A 17,247-nucleotide genomic window follows, 5' to 3' on the forward strand; every position below is an offset into this window, starting at 1 on the left:
GTTATCAAAGGCAGGAAAGAAGCTTCAAGAAGCCCCTGCCATTTCTCACGTGTTCAATACCCAAGCTGGGTACCTATAGGAACATTATGTCTTTGCAAGAAACCTTTGGTTACATCAGTCAGTGCCTCTGCTTGTACCGAGTGCCATGTACTTTCAAGACCCTTATTTATTCAGTGGATAACACAGATTAAAAACCTGGAAAGTTTTGTCCTGACTTTGAGCTTGAACACTGACAGGTTGGAAGAGAGAACATTGCAGCTACATTAATAATCTTCAGGCGTGTCAGGATTGGGTAAATATTATTTGCAAGTGAAACATCTCTCTCTAACGGAGTGTTAAAATCCTAAGAAGGAGGGCCAAGTTTACACAAATTAATTGTATTCTCATCTGAGAGAAACTTGCCTGTCTTCTATCCATCCCAGATATTTTTGAACTTGTAATGGTGCCCCGCTCCCTGTTTGCATCAATTTGAGCAGCTCTGTTTGCTTCAGTCATCCTGCTTTTAGATTGGGCTTCTCATCTACCCTAGCACTCCTAACCTCTACCCTCTGATTTCATGAGGCTGGATGTCACATTGCCTGGGCCTCTGGTTGACCAGCACTCCCCTCCCATTCTTTCTCATCTCCCGGTTTCTGCTCACAGCATTTGTCCCTGCAAAGCCTTCTTCCTGCCTCAGCACCTAGCCAGCTCCTGGAAGGACTGGTTCTTCAGTCCTTCTTCAGCGATTCTACCTCTTCCAACAGGCTGTCTCTGGTGCCCGCCCCTCCTCCAGTCTCCTAGACAAGACCAAAACCCCGTCTGCCACTTCAGTAGTTGTACCTTGTCCCCCAAGTGGCCCAGAAGATCCTGATAAGCAGGGACCAGGTCTTCGTTGATTCTCGAGTGGTTATGGCAACACTAGGTAAATGTTATGGATTTCATTCAGAAATACCTATTTAGGAATTTGAAAGCATTCACCGGAAGCAGTCTTTGATCTATGGGGACCTAGCAGGGGGATGCTGTCACCTCCTTGCCTTTGGAGCTCCTCTGTCTGTGGACTGGAGGGGCCTTCGGATCCTAGCTCACAGTTCCTGAAAACAAACCTTACCCTCAACCAGAGCACTTGGAGTACAGTGTCCAATGCTCTCAGGAGCTTACCTCCTTGCATGGGAGAAAAGTCTGCTGAAATGGCATTTAAAACTCAGCTCACCTGTCCATTTTAGCATATCCCTCTGCATAATAAGCACCTGATAATGTAGAAACTGGACAGAATTTTTGTATATTTTTGTATATTTCTGGCCTATGGTGGGATAGGCTTAGATTCTGAGTTCTCAAAACAAATTTGATCTTGAGGTCTTCAAAGTGGGATAGGAAAGGAAATCTGGCAGAAAAAGCATAAAACATCAATCTCTCCATTTTATTTCATCTTTAATCTCTATTGTCTATTTCTATAATCTATTTGTGTGTTTTCTAATGCCTGTAATTAGGACCCTAAAGATGAGGATATTAATGGCAACAACTGATTCTCATCGAGCGCTTACCACATACCAGATCCTGTCGGAAAGCACTTAAATTTAGTTTTAATTCCCTGAGCAACATGATGGGACAGATACCATTATTAGCACCTTTTATAGGGATGTGATTCACAGATGAATTTATGAATATATGTAAATTGAGAGTACGTGCTTATGTTATTTGTTTAGGAGTCCATGGTCAAAAACACCACTGTTTTGCTCTCTTGGCCATTCCTCATTTTTTCAGGTGCCCCCCCACCCTTCGATGGGTACCTTTCTACTTTTGAATGTATCCCATTACTTCTGTGGGCTATGTAGGCACCCCTATTTCTTCAGGTAGGTCCCCACTTCTGTGTGTGCTCCCCTGCTTCTGTTTGTGAGTGTTCCCTCTTCTGTGGGTACTCAGACATTACAGTATCTGCTTGCCTCAATGCTTGTTAGGACTGAAAACCAGGAATTCTAAGCGGCACAGACTTTCTCCTGTAAGATCCCTGGCAGCCTAATCAACATTCACTGAAGGACCCACCCTGTGCCCTCAAATGTTAATGCCCCACAGTAGATTCTCACAATTCCAACCATTTCTGTGAGTCATTTTCAAATAGGCTCACAGCTCTGTTCTTTTGACTCTGTGGCCATTGGGGTGGCTGGCCTTCCTCCCTCCAACCCAGCTTCTCTCTCCCAACAGAAAAAGATACCACGGGTTTTAAGACCCAGGTGGCAGGGGCCACCCTCCATCAGAGGAAAGCGCCAAGTATGTGCAGTGCTAAATTAATCCAAGGTCACTGCGGCAGAGGAACCTAGCAAAGGAGCCAGGCTTCTCCTGCACATCACGACCCACCAACAGCATGCCCTTAATTGAAGGCATTGGGTTTGAATTTGAGTCATAGTGCCATATTTCAGTCTTTTGTTTGCCAAGCCACCAGTCAACTTAAACTAAAACATGTTTTTGGAAAAGACTTTTAGGGGTTGTAGGAATGCAGTAACTTGCTGGAAACATTCAAATGGACTTAGGGTGGTAACGCAGAAAAAAATAACGTGCATTGGTTTAGGTTGTGATTTTCTTTGGGCTGCAGAGGGATAGAGAGTGGGGTTGCAAGCTTTTGCTTGTCCTTTCTGATCTGCTAGCACAGATGGGCCAGTTCTCTCCAGTCAGGAGGTGGTCCTCAAGGTTCTCCAGAACCTTTCTGGTCTAGAGGTGGCATCTGCATCCCACAAAGAGAGCTGGAAGACCCGGTCAAAGGGCATCCTGGCATTAAAGCATGAAAACCCTTTCCTGCATGTGTGCCTTACTGTGTCTTGTTTAAAAACGCAATGTGCAAAATCCAGCATTTGGGCTTCCAATAGTTTTTTGAGCTGGTTCCCAAACTTAAAAACACAGGGGTCACCAAAGGGCAGATTTAAGTAGCAATGCATGGACACCACCTTCAGTTAATTAAATCGTATGCCCGAGAGGTGGCCTTCTGTAGAGAAACCAGCTTTGCAGGTGATTCTAATGTGCAGCCAGTTCAAATGAGAACCAGTGGGCCACAGCAGGCTTAGTTCAGACAGCTGTGAGTTGATGTGTGGTCTCGAAAACCCTCTCCCAGCTTACTGGAGACCCACTTTCTCCATTGGCCTTTCTTTGCCCTAGCTGAGTTAGTCAGCACTCACCTCCTCATGGGGACCAAATTCCAGCCCTACCACCAGCCCAGCCCCTGGAATGCTCACCGATTTCCCAAGGGAGTTTCCAAAATGTGTTGGTCTTCAGGCATGGTGTAAACCAATTTTTAAAATGACCTTTCATAAATGGGTAAGTTGTTGCCTCTAAAGGTTTTAGATCATCCTTAAAAACTACAGTTAAAATTGTATTTAAGCCATTGGGTGTGTGTGTGTAGAGAAGGGGATGAAGGCAGCAAGTATAATCTGAAGCCTATTAAAATAAGGTACAGATACTATATGAAAACCTTTCCTTCCCAGCTTATACTAAAAACTTTTGACTCCATAAATTCCACAGAACTTTTGTACTTACAGATAAAAATTAGACAATTTTGAGATAGCGGCGTTGGCCACCTCTTTTATTCCCTCTGCGTTGTCTGTTTCTGAAGAGGGAAGCCAGCATGAACACATTTTGTAAAAAATGTACTTGGCTTTAGGGGCGCCTGGGTGGCTCAGTCGGTTAAGCGTCCAACTTTAGCCCAAGTCATGATCTTGTGGTTCGTGAATTCGAGCCCCACATTGGGCTCTGTGCTGATGTCTCAGAGCAGACCCTGGAGCCTGCTTCAGATTCTGTGTCTCCCTCTCTCTCTCTGCCCCTCCGCACTTGCACTTTGTCTCTCTCTCTCAAAAATAAACATAAAAAAAAATTTCTTTTTAATGTACTTGGCTTTAAAGAGATTAAAGAACATTTTTTAAAGGCCTTCAAAGTTGGTTCAGTTGTTCACTGGAATTAAGGAATCACTATGGTACTATATTAGACCATTATGTCCAAGTGGTAAGATGGGGAGGACATATTGGCAAGCTACTTTGCAAAGTTGGCTTAAGGGTAAGAATATATGAGATGTGCATTGACTTCCTTAGAAGAAAACCCTCAAAGCACAGTGCCTATCATTAAAATGTTTTAAGCTCTTTATAAAAATAACATTATTTCTCAAATTATAGAGGACTCTTAACAGTGAAAGGGGGGAAAAAAAAAAAGATTGTTCTTTCCAAAATAGAAACACTTTTCCACTATTGCTGAACCTGACAGCTCTGAGAGCATTCAGCAGTTTCTCTAACTTCAAGATTATTTGTGGGAAAGTGCTCACATTTTGTAATTAGATACTATCAGATACAAGTCCTCTATGCTGAGTCTTAATCAAGTGGCAGATTTCCCATTAATCTTTTTTTTTTGGAAGTAGAAAAACATTTATCAACTGAATTGAAAAGGCATATTAGGGAGAATCAATGATAATTTAGGTGAGTAGGCAATAATAAATATTAGTAGCTGACTCTAATTGATTCCGATTTGCAGGGTATCTTCATATATAACATTACTGAGTTCACAGCTACCCTGTGAAGTTGAGGTTGTTCTAAATCCTTCTTACGGAAGGGGCGGCTGAGCCTTAGGCTGTAACAGTATGAAAGTTGCGGGGCTGGGGCCTGACCTCAGACCATTGTACCTTCAGTCCTCTGCTTGCAAAGAACTTACTGTAGCAGTGAAGACTGTGGACTCTAAGACTGACCAGGTTTCAGATCCCGATTTTGTCGCTTATGTAGCTTTGTGACCTTGGACAAGCCATTTTACTTTGCTGTATTTCCGTTTATTGAAACAGATAATAAAAGTACCCACACTTCATAGGGTTAATGGACGAATAAAGGTGAAGGCACATAATTGCACGAAGATAGAGTTTTGCTATTACGACCTTGTTCCTTTGCTGTATTTCTTGTGAAAGGGAAAACAAGTAGGAAGACCCATCTACAAACTGACTGTTTTGCTGATCAGTTTGTAATTAAGACATCAGAACTGGGTGTCCTCCTCTGACACCTAGAAGATGGAAAGTATTCATATTCTTAGCAACAGAGTTTCCAGCTCTTGCTGGGCCTGTCTCCAACCAGCCTGGGCTGGGTTGCAGGCCACAGTGACCTCCCTGAAATGGCAGAGTCACACTGAATGACGTGAACATTTCATCAAGAAGGTCTCTTATTTTCATCCCTTTTGGATTGGAATAAGGGCTCAGCTGAAAGCTGACAGATTTACTCATGTGGTCACAGGCTCAGCTCAGAGCTTCTAACCTACAAGGAGGCTTGGGTTTTTATCAGGTCAGCTGGGACGGCCAGGCCAGCATCTGCCCTGATGACAGGTGAATGATCCAGGCCTCAAGGGGCCTTGAATGTCATTGCTCTGGCTGAGCCGTGGCAATCATGTGACTCAGTGACGGGGCACTGAGAAGCACAACGACCCAGGAAAAAGAAGATAAAAACCCAGCCACCCAACACCCACAAGGGGTAAATTCCCTCTGTTTTTTTTTTTTTTTTTTAATGTTTATTTATTTTTGAGACAGAGACAGAGCATGAATGGGGGAGGGTCAGAGAGAGGGAGACACAGAATCTGAAACAGGCTCCAGGCTCTGAGCCATCAGCCCAGAGCCCGACGCGGGGCTCGAACTCACGGACCGCGAGATCATGACCTGAGCCGAAGTTGGCCGCTTAACCGACTGAGCCACCCAGGCGCCCCCCCTCCTACGTTTTTTAAAAATTTGTTTTTAATGTTTTATTTTGTTTTTTGAGAGACAAAGAGAGACAGAGTGAAAGCAGGGGAGGGGCAGAGAGAGGGGGAGACACAGAATCTGAAGCAGGCTCCAGGCTCTGAGCTGTCTGCATGGAGCCTGATGCAGGGCCTGAACCCGTGAATGTAAGATCATGACCTGAGCTGAAGTCAGCTGCTTAACTGACTGAACCACCCAGGAGCCCCTAGTTCCTCCTACTTCTGAGACTAAAACCCAAACAGCTGCTACCTCTCAGGTTGAACCACTGACAGAAATGCACAACAGAGCTAAGGGTTGGGGGGGGGGGGGACAACAACAATAAACCAATTAAAAAGAATCACTGATTTGGAGGGCATGTTTAGACTTATTTGCTTTACTACCTTCATCACTAATATCTTGCCAAAGCTCCTTAAAATTTTTTTTTCCCCGACATGGGGTTTCAAATGGAAAGCAACGGACCTGAACAGGTAGTTAGTTTCACGCTTTAGGTGAACAAAAGACTGAACGTGGGGTGGGAGGGAGTCACGGGAAAGATGCACTGAGGTGCTTTGAACTTGTCTGGTGTTGTAGCCTAAACCAAGAATGCCGTGGGGTCACCTAGAGTCTGCTAAAACAGGACAAGGAGGAGGACAGTGAGAACAATCAGAGGTACAGAAGGTTTTAAAATAAGCCATGGTGTTTTTTGGCTTTCTTACTACTGAATTCTCTCTTGCTAATGTGGCTGCCAGAGCCCTTGCTGCCTGCAGTGTGTTCCCATTTATGGTGGGGGGCGGGAAGTGGCTCACACGAGGACTATGGCCGTTCCTGTCTGTCACGGCCAATCTCAGGGACATCCTCATGGGATCCACGTAAGGACTCGAAGTACATCTGGACAGAAGGGAGTTGAGAAGTCTGTTTTCTGCTTTCCTCAAAATTCCCAGTGTCCTACAGAGTTATTCTTTGGGGGGGGGGAACTATCTCAAGAGAACATGAAAAAGATAATTCAACTGAGACCCTGGGAACCTATAGAGACTTACCCGTACGACGTAGTTAAATCTTCTGGAGTCCAGAATGGCAGTTGAGAAGTCCAGCCTGTTGAAAGCTTCCCCCAGAGTGCAATATCCATGGCGCTGAATGTGAAAACGGGGGGCACAGAGGTCATTCTCCAGAATGGTCCACCTGGACTCTACTGGCAAGCTGGATGCCTGTCTTAGGTAACCTGTGGCCATATGCTGTTTTCCTGGGCCATGATAAGCTCTTTCTGGGAGCCCCCTGCGAGCCACAAAGACGGACAGTGCAGCTAGCAGCTGCTTTAGTCTGTGACTCACATGTTAAACACCCCCCTTCATGACTTGCACCATTTGGACCCTTGTTCTCCGCATGAACTTGAATGGGAAAATCCTAAGTAGTTGCTTATCTGGGAAAGGTCAGGAGTTGGACATAGGATGGGAGACAAAGATAGCTGGTCACTGTAGCATCTCCTGGGAGGAGAATTAGACTTCCTTGTGTCAACCCTGCCTGCTACCTTGCCTCGCATCTTTACTGCTCTTCTCATTGGGATCACTAGAAACATTTTTTTTTTTTTTTTTTTTTTAAGGCTTCATGAGGAGGCAAAAAGAACTTTTGATTTTTTACCTATGAACGCACAAGCACTGGGAGCAGAGAGCCCTGACTCACAGTCCCAGCTCTGCTCTGAGTATCTGGATAATGGCGGGTGTGCCCTTGGCCTCCAAACCGCAGAGGGACTTATGTATTCACCAAGGTCTCTGACAGTGGTAGAAATTCCATCGTTCTACCACACTGCCTGATAACCTAGATATCTGAGCAGAGGCCTGTGCAGGGAGAAGATGCACATAAAAGGGTTTTATAAAGTGCCACGCAAATGTAGTTGTTACAGTGTCTTGTCCCCTTCTAGGTCTAGCTCAGTGTCTCATACTGAGCAGACATGAAAATTTCTGCTGCGTTTAGTGATTAGCCCCTCCAGGGCTAAAACTTAACAAAGTCGGAGTCTGAAGAGATCTCAGAACAAGAAAGAGGCACTGTTCTCGGGGCAAGGCCAAGGCTTTATAACAACACATTTGAGATGGGTATACTAATCTTTATAAAGCACTTTTACATACGTGATCTCACTGCATGACTGGGGAGTCCACCTAGTGACTTTGGCTTCTCACTCTCTCTGATGGTTGGGTAGGTGGTGAGCTGCTAGCCACTACCCCCCACACCCAGCCATGATTTGAAGTCATATTCTTGCCCACTTTCCCTCCCTTTCCTGTTGGGAGAGGCATAAAGCTAAGCATATGCTTTAAGGAACAGATGGATGCTCACCTCTTTAGTACTTCCTTTGTGAACATAAATCCATTTTTCTTGGTGGAAATCTACAGAGGCAAAAAAAATAAAAAAAAAAAATAAAAAAAAAACCCCACAGCTTTACAATTTGCAACATGCCCCAAATTTTAAACTTGTTTCTTTTTCATATACTCCAAAGTGTTAAAAAAGTTTTAACAAAAAAAGACAGAGACTCTACTGACAATCTAAGAAATGCAAATGCCTAATTTCTGCAGTGTATACATATCGGAGTTATGCTTACCGGGTCTGAAGCTCTCCAAATCTTTGATCATCAGATTTAGTATATACCAAAGCTCCAAATTGAAAAAAATCAAATACCCAAGTACAAGTTTGTTTTAAATGTCAAACCTACAACTTATACAAGGTCATAAAAAGTAGAAATAAAGCAGATAACATGAAGAGATCATGTAGTATGGGTGGATTAAACTAAAGATCTGTGATTCCGACTTATTTCTAGAACTTTATACTCTTACACCCAGCATCTAGAAATGTAGTAGTATTTAGACAAGGAAAGAGGGAGAAACAAATCTATTTTCAAAGCCTCACAACACAGTGCCAAATAAAAGCACATGCTGGAACTGATTCAGCCGACCATATCACTGTATAATAACTAAATTAACTACGTCAAATGTTAGTGACAAGTGGGGGGAAAAAACCCCACTCTGACTAGCAACTGACTTATAAACAAGACTATAAAGAACACATTGATCTTGCTTGTAAAATGCACGGCCGGGTTTCTGAGTGCAAAGTTCCCAATGACCTCTGTCAATGACACAGTAAACATTAAAGCAGATGTCTAACACTCGAGGTCTGATTTTCTCCCCTCCCCCCGCAAAGAACCAATCCTAGCGATCTTCAAACAGCTTTCTTTTAAGTTCAAAACAAATGGCTTACACTGGGTTTTGGTTTTGCTATTCAGCATGTCCTTCTTTCTCTTCTTGGCTGCAACATCATAGTTCAGGCTGTTGAAAAGATTCTCCTTATCGTATACTTCCTTGTTGCAATAACTAGGAATAACAGGAGAGGGGATGAGCTATAGCAGCTATACTTTAATAAGAGCTGTTTCTATAAATAACTTACCGGGTTATAAAACACAAACATACATCTCCTCAAACAAAACAATAACCCCCTCAAAAGAAGTCTGTTCAGGCACAGACCTCCCTCTTTGGGGATGAAATATTGTCACATCTCTGTGGAAGGCAGGGATGGGGGCTTCTACTGCTTTTGAATTCCCAACAGTGCTTGCCATTGTGTTTGACACACAGCCCTTTACCCTTTAACTAAAGGCAATGCCGGGCACTACAATATTACTTTAAGCAAAAATGACGACTTCAGGGGGGAGGGAGAGGGATGATTACTGCTATCACTGTGGTACACAATGCCTTCATTTTGCAAAAGTATCCACCCTAAGCTGCTTTCTAAGAAAAAAAAAAAGTCTTTATGGAGATACAATTCACATACCATACAATCCACCCATTTAAAGTGTACCCAAGCTTCTTTTAACTAGCATGCTTCCATCATGCCTTTGAAACATGATCATATTAACAAAAATCTGACTTACACACTCCATTTCTAGGAGACGTTGAGCATACAGTGCTAATTGTTTAGATTTCATGGAATTCCGTGACTAACACTCAGCATCATGCTGCGAGGTGAAGACCTTGGGTCCTAAATGAAACCAACTGATTTCACAATTCATAAATTTATAAGGGCTGAAAAAACAGAACTGCCCAATTCACAGGTCCCTGAAGGACGCACAGATTCAACTTGGGTCAGGTGCATATTTCTGCCAGTAGGCTGAGCTGTTATTTTGGGGGGCTGAAGTCTATTCTGTGATACCACATAACTTCACGGTAAATCTCTGAAGAGTTTTCATTGAAAGGATGCTGGAGAAATATTGAAGTATAGTGAGTAGGTCCCCCAAGCCCCATGGGGATGTATGTACAAGGCAGGATTTAGAATTCCCACTAGTAAAACATAAATCAGGGGCTTTTTCTTGTATCACCGATATATCAGAGCTCTTTAATTTTCTGAGTTCCTTTGCTGAATTTAAAATGTGGTCTGCTTTACATCTTCTTTGGACATACATCTGTTGGCTAAAATGAGGCACACCTGCACTTCTCTATTCCACAGACATTATGTAAATGGTACAAGAGAAAAGAGGGTTTGAAACAATTTCCAGTATCCTGTTGCTACAGTCGTCTCAAGTAGCACTTCAATAAGTACAATAAGTATCTTGCTACATAAATGCTTACACATGATATCACCAACAACGTGCTCAGTGTTTCTGGACCCAGAGGAATAAGCTTGATGGATAATCTATCATTTGTTAATCTGCCCTTGTAAGGCCATGTTTAATACCACTTATTGAGATTTCTAACATCTCTAGCCTTCTTTTCATTTGGGGAAACTGGATATTTTTAGGTTTCATAGCGATTACTGCAGAAATGTCTTCTCTTAGAGACAGTTTCTTAAACGAGCCAAGGGTGAGTGTTTGGGGCCAGGCTCTGTGTCACGCATGAGTGTGTGTTTGTCTACTTGCATGACAGTAGTGTACAAAACCACCGACTGGTCAGTGATCTGCTCCAAGGTCAGCAAGAAAAGAGAGAACAAGGGAGCGCTGGACTCTGAGTCCTTAAAGCCAACTTAAGAATTTCAATCAAAGTTGAGAAGGGGAAAACATGGAAGGTTACTTGACTGGTCCATGGTGTACCAAAGCTGAGAACAGCCTTTAGAAAGCAAAGTTAAGAACGTGTTTCATGTAAAAACACCACACGAAGGCTTATTTTTAAAGAAAACACACTCCTACACCATGAACGAAAACCTAGAGCTTAAATTCCACCTGTAGAGAACCATAAAATGAAGCGGTCTTATTCTCAGTCATACTTTTGAGGTTTGGCAGAAAGTTTCCAGAGCCTGGACCTTAGATTGTGGCCATTCCCCAGAGATTTTAAATATTTACAGTTCACCTTACTCTCTTCTAACTGAGAACATTACTCAAAGGAATTTGAGCACCTGCTTTCCTCATAGAAATGACAATAATCTGCTTTAAGCCCAAGCGACTCATTTCCAAAGTTAGTTGAAGAAGAATTTGACATCATTGATGATGTTCTTCCACTGTAGAATGTAGAAACGCTTCAACCAAAGACAAACCCTGCATTTTTCTCTTGATTATTAGGTTTTGGACTTCAGAGGTGGGGCCTGGAAGGAAGGGCTAGGAGGTTTATTTGTGTTGTCTGCTTGTAGCTTTTCTTTCAAGCAATAACATACTCAGTTAGAGGTTATTCTGAGAGTTCAATTATGTCCATCCATTTCAAGGAAATGCAAAGCCAAGAGAAAATTACAACTGAAATTTTTAACAAGAAAAGCCACCACCATTTAGGAACCATGACATTTAACTTTTTTTTTTAAGTAGAACTATTTAAGGATGCTAATTACCTCATTAAATTCAAGAATAGCCACTGAAGTTGCCATTTGGTGGTTAGTTTTTACTAATCTTGATTTTTATAGGCACAGGCACAGAATAAGAAAAAAGACCTCTCCCAGCCTTATACTATCAATATACACGTACCTAGATATTTAAAGACAACTTTAGAAATGATGGAAAGATTTCAAAATAAGACCATTTGGGCAGAGGAGATAAGGGCACCGGTGGGGGGAAAGGCCTATTTCTCATTTTGTTCCACAATCACAGGCCATTTAAGAAAGCTATGGAGGGCCTAAAGGATTTGGTGGTGGATTAAAGCTGGTGAGATTTCTATGCTAATTTGCTCCAATACAGACGCAAATCGTCAGACTCCCTACCCAGATTGTTCTGGTGAAACAAACAGCCTACTATATGAAGCTTGTAGAACAGTGCCTTGCACACAGTAAGCACTCATAAAAATTTGACCTATTATTTTTGTCTTCTGCACTACTCGTCCAGGGCACCAAGCTTCCTGCTTCCTGGTTCAGCCTCAGCTATGTGCAGAGCAACATTGGAGTTTTCAGCTGCAGGCCTGTAGACTTGGAGAAGAGTGGCCTGAGGCTCCGATCGCTGAGATGACTCATTCTGGGGGTGGGGGAAGCTGGAGGGTTGTTGGTGAGGCTTGGAGGTACCTCAACTACCACTTCCTTGAAGCATTCTTGGACCACCCCCAATTCATGCCAAGCGCTTTCCCTGAACTTTTCATCTGCCCACCCACATTTAAACTGGTCATTCCTCTGCTGTTTTATGCAAGTACCCTTTTAAATGAGGGGTACTGCTTTAAACTTATCCTAAAGCCTGCCATGATCTCTGTTCATGGCTGGGATGGGCTTTGTAAGGTTCTGCTGTTGGAAGGGGACAGGGACCAGAACATAGAATGGCCAGCAGAGTCCAGAGAAGGCGTGCTGTCCAGACGGGCTGTGGTCAACTGTAAACACTCTCCCCAGGTCGGAACACACCAAATGTACCCTTCATTCCCGACTCTTGTTCAGGCAGCTCACAGAATTGGATGTGGAATTAGAGAAGTGTAGCAGGCCTCTGTTGTCCTCTGTTTTATTACCTCCCCTCCCCCTTTGGAAAGGGCCGTCGGCCTTTTGTTTTCTCCTAACAGGAGAGGCATTCACCTGTGTAGGCAGGCGGTCAGCCCAAACCTTACATCACAGAGAAACATGACCAAGACTAAAAACAGTGGGGATATTTGAGACTCCAGACCTAGGTCCAAGAAGGCCAACTGCTTTTAAGAAGTTGGCAGACTTCTCATGCTAAGTAGGGAAGGGATTGTTTACAATTGGTGGAGGAAAAAAATACTCCGCAAACAAACAGCCAGCTGCTTTGCCAGGAGCTACCAAACGATTCCTAAACTCTGACTCCTCCAAGAGCCACAGGTGGCCACTATATTGATCACCACTTGTGGTAACTATGGCGGTGCTACAGCACTGGCTCAGAAGGCACGAAATGGGAGGAAAGGAGGAGGCTCATGAAGGGGTCTGAGGGGTGTGAAGCTACCTGATCCCAGCCTAGGTTAAACTTTTGTGGTAAGTTAAAACCATCCTCAAGGTCTCCCACTCTGTGGCGAGAGGCACCACTATCTGCTTCTAAAGGGGAGTGATACCAGCTTATCTCTTGGAGCAGATACAGTGTGAATATTTACGTGAACCAGAGGCTCAGTATCTTGAATCCTCTTCTACTGAACGACTGCATCCTACTGATGAGCAACCTATAATCATATTTGGGTGAGCCGCTGGGACATCATTCAGCAGATCCTTGCTGTATTTCCCCAGAAAGAATCTGGACTGTTGTACAGAAATAAAAGAAACAAACTATCAAGATCATCATTCCTTAGGAATGAGGAGGCAGGAAGGAAGCTTGTATTCTACTAGAAGCAAGCTTCTAGTCAAGGGAAAATAATTTAGGCATAATTGGTAACTCGCCTCCCTAAAAGGTTAAGAGTCTAGTGACAGCAATTGGTCTATTTTTCTATTAAGTAAATTATCTGATTTGCAATAAGACTTCTTATTTGCTCTCCAAACTCTACAGTTTGCCTGAAAATATCTTTAACATAAGGGTTATATATGCTTTTGTCTCTCCTGACAGACCCCCAGGATTAAATGCTTTTGTTTCTTTTTCCATTGGAAGACTAAAGGAGTTTGATGTTTTACAAATAACAATCAGATGGGGGGGGGGGGCGCGCTCTGGAGGTCAAGCTGTCAAAATAACCACACTTTCTTGACAGTTTTCTTAAAATTGAGTGCCAGGGGGCTCAGCCAAAAAAACCACTGGTAAATCTCAGTAAGTGGGAACCTGGTCCGGTTACAGAACTCATCACCGGAATCAATTTAAGGGTTCTGGTGCCAGTGGTTTCAACCAAAGGCTGCACGAACAGGCATCCAAGGGTGACTGGGCTGCACTGATCGCCTCTGGACCCGCTTTCATTGCCCTTCCCACCTGTTCCAAATGTCAGCGATCTGGAAGTCAACTGTTGCGATCCGGGACTGACAGATTCCAGACCACTTCACTTACTAGACAGCGCTTCTGTGTTATAACCAAACGGAGCGGACCTCGGGTTTTCAACCAGACTGACGGGGCTCGGGGGGTGGGGGGTGGGGTACTTTCTGCAATTGACGGGCATCACTTGACATTATTTCGCTCAGAAAACTGGCCGAAAGGGCCACTGAAGAAACAGGTGCAAGCGCTTCGTCCTTTCAAAAGCAGAAGGCTTGTGGGTGGCCTTCCCGCCTCCCTTCCCTCCTCCGCAGCTCCGCAGTCGCGAGTCTTCACCCTGGTTCCGCCAGTCCGCCCCGCAAGCGCCGGTGCCCCAGGGACCATCTGGCCGCCCCTTCCTGGTTACTCATCCTCCCTGCCCACTCTGCGGTCGCCCGTGCGTGGGAAGAGCCTGGAGGTGCTGCACCCATGTCCGATCGCGTCACCCGACTTGTGCCCACTGCGCTAGGGTGCTCCGAGCCCCGCCACCCCCAGCGGTTTAAAGGTGCGAAGCCCACTCGCCCGCGCCCCCGCCCAGGCGGACGGCGCGACTCCAGTGTCCTTAAGGCGGGGGTCCCCTGAAGTTGTATGCTTGAGTTTGAACGTTTGCGGACAAGGTCTGCGTCTGTCGTCAGATTCCCAGAGGGACCCGGGGCTCTGTAAAGAGTTGTGCCCACTTGGAGACGCAGACCCTGAACAATAAGAGAAACCAAATTCCCCGAATCTCGTGCTCTAGCGACCTCTGCAGAAACCCCGTCAACTTCTCTCTCCTCCCCTGCACTCCACCGCCCCCCCCCCCCGCCCTGGTCCAGGGGCTTCCTCCTCACGCTGTTCCAGCCCTGCGTGCCCCCCACTCTCCCGCCCCTGCGCCCCCGAAACCAGCCCAGGTCTGTTTCGCGGGGCTGCACGTTGGTGGCCGATCCACTCACCTGCTGAGGTCGCTCACGAAGCTGCCGCTCTTCTCATCCAGGAAGCGCTTCCAGCCATCGGCCGTCTTCACCCAGCTCTGCCCGGGGGACCGCCAGTCCTGCCCGAGGAATGGCATGGCTCTGGGGGCGACGCGACGGTCGGACTCGGCGGACTGACGGACAGGACCGGCCGGGCGGCCTCGGGGACGCGCTGCCCTGGGCGGACGCTCAGGGGTGCTGGGGCCGACGCGGGGGCGGCTGCAGGGAGGCGGCGTGGAGGGCTGCGGGTTCGGGGGCCGCGGAGCCGAGCGCCTGGGCTCGGAGAGGGCGCGGCGCCGGGGAGGGCCGCAGGGCGCGCGGGGCTGGCCAGTGTGCCGCGCCGCCGTCCCGGCCGCAGTATTTATCGCGGGCCGCCGGCCCCGGCCCTTTGTTGCCGGAAGAGCCGCCTGCTCTTAGCCCGGCCCCCCCGCCGGAGCCCACGTGGCTTTGTTTATGGGCTCGGCTTGTTTTCCGAGGCGCCCGCGGCTCCCGCTCCCGAGGCTGTTGCACAACCGCGCGCCGGTGGAAACTTGAAGCCGCGCTGCCAGGCCGGGGCTCCCGCCGCCCCTCCGCCCCTGGCCCCGCGGCGCCCGCTCCCCGCCCCCCAGGGCGCAGCTGCCGCCGCCGCCGGGAGAGCGGGGCCCGGCGCTCGGGAAGCCGCGCCCCGTCCGCCCGCGGCTCCCGGGCTGGCGCGGCGCAGAAAGGAGGCCCGAGCGGCGTCTGGGTCACTGCTGGGCGGGGGTGGGGAGGAGGGAGAGCTCCCCTCCCATCCCCGAGCTGTCACCGAGCCCCGCGATCAGAGCAGCTCTTCCGGAACTGGGGGAGCACAGCGCGGCCAGGAGCAGAGCGGGGGAGGAGACCACAGCCTCCGAGCCTCTCTCGCAGCCCCAGCCCCGGCTCTTGGACGGGAAGAGGGCAACCCCTGCGGGGCGGCGGTGGGGAGGAGGGGCAGCCCCCACCCCACCCTGCCCCCAAGCCGCCGTCAACGTGTCCTCTGCCAGGCCTGTCTCCGAGGGTGCCAAAGAGAGGACAAGGACAGGGAGGCCGGGCGCTTCTGGTGCCTGCGGGGTGGGAGTGGAGAGCAGAGACAGTCCCCCACCCTACTCTCTCTCTCAGCACGCTAAGCGAGCAGCGCCGACCTCTGGGGCACCAGGCCGCACGTTAAAGGTGTCCGAGCCTCGCTCCAGCTCCGGGGCTGTGCCCGCCTCTCCTTCCCGCTGTTCAACATCCTCAGGGCTGTTAATTTCTCTCCGGGAAATACTAGGCCAGGAGTTATGTTTTAGTTTTGGTGTGCGTTGGGGGCGAGGGACGCAGAAGCCCATCCACCCGACCGATGGGGGTTAAAGGAAGTGCGGTGAGCTGGCGGTGCCCCAGTGCAGGTGCCGAGACCCTCAGGGACTAGCCTGTTAACCCGGTCTTCATAACCTCGGGCAAGCAGCCAGTGTGGGAGCGACACGGGTTTTCCAGATGAGGGCACTAAGGGCCCCAGAGGAAAGGTAAGCGGGTGACTTACCCAGGATGGCAAAGCTAACTTCTTCACAAACCTTAGTACCATCTGAAATCACCCTGTTCAGTTTTAGTTTTAGTTTGTTTGTAGTAATCCATTCCTCTCCGTCCCTCTCTGCCGAACATAAACTCCTTGAGAGCTCCTAGGTCTTGTTGGAGGGATATCCCAGCACCTTGCCCGGCCAAGAGAAGACTTTCAATAACTATTTGTTGTAGGAATAGGCGATCGGATGTGGGAGGCTGCTGGCTTGGGGTAGCTCAGGAAACCCCTCGTGACTTCTGGTTATGATGCTTCACAGTCTGATCTGTTTGGCAATGAGAAGGCACATAGCAGTTGTAGCAAGTAAAAATTCCACCCTCAAGAATTAGTTTCAAACTTGACCCCTCAATATTCCTTCCTCTGCAGCCATCTACAAGTATTTTCTGTTCCACAGACTGTGCAATCTTTAAGGCTTAAAGTAGGCAAAGTGATCGTGTGAGCCTTGGGAGGGGTGCATGGTGGAGGGGGAAGGAGATGTTTTTAATAAAGTCTGTTTTCAAGTAGCCAGAGTTTTCTGATTCAGGTTTCCCACCATAAATAATTTATTAGTGTGGTAATAGTAAAAATAGCTTGTAAAAACAGCGCAGAAGATCCTAAACAAATGATAAACACAGTGATCATGCTAACAGATGAGACAATGTTGAGTCTGGCCTTTGCTGGACAGAACTGATATCTGCAAGGGAGCGTAATTGAGGGATGTGATTATTAAAGATGCCTGCTAGTTACATGTCCCTAAGCTACATCACTATAGAAACCGGAGAAGGCA

General features: G+C 46.9%; 1 protein-coding gene across 5 annotated transcripts in view; it reads right to left on the reverse strand.

Annotated features, from left to right (window-relative positions):
- FBXO32 (F-box protein 32) overlaps positions 1-15,639 on the reverse strand; it is a 65,871-nt gene extending 50,232 nt beyond the window's left edge. For all 5 annotated transcript variants that reach the window (XM_047842014.1, XM_047842013.1, XM_047842011.1 and 2 more), the window contains exons 1-4: positions 14,918-15,639; positions 8,936-9,048; positions 8,021-8,070; positions 6,733-6,825 (exon numbers count right to left, since the gene is read on the reverse strand). In XM_047842014.1, coding sequence (XP_047697970.1) covers positions 6,733-6,825; positions 8,021-8,070; positions 8,936-9,048; positions 14,918-15,033 — 372 coding nt within the window. In that variant the 5' untranslated portion in view covers positions 15,034-15,639. The remainder of the gene's footprint in view (positions 1-6,732; positions 6,826-8,020; positions 8,071-8,935; positions 9,049-14,917) is intronic.
- Between the last annotated feature and the right edge of the window lie 1,608 nt (positions 15,640-17,247).

The sequence above is a fragment of the Prionailurus viverrinus genome, chromosome F2 (assembly GCF_022837055.1).
Source record: "Prionailurus viverrinus isolate Anna chromosome F2, UM_Priviv_1.0, whole genome shotgun sequence".
Lineage (NCBI taxonomy): Eukaryota > Metazoa > Chordata > Mammalia > Carnivora > Felidae > Prionailurus > Prionailurus viverrinus.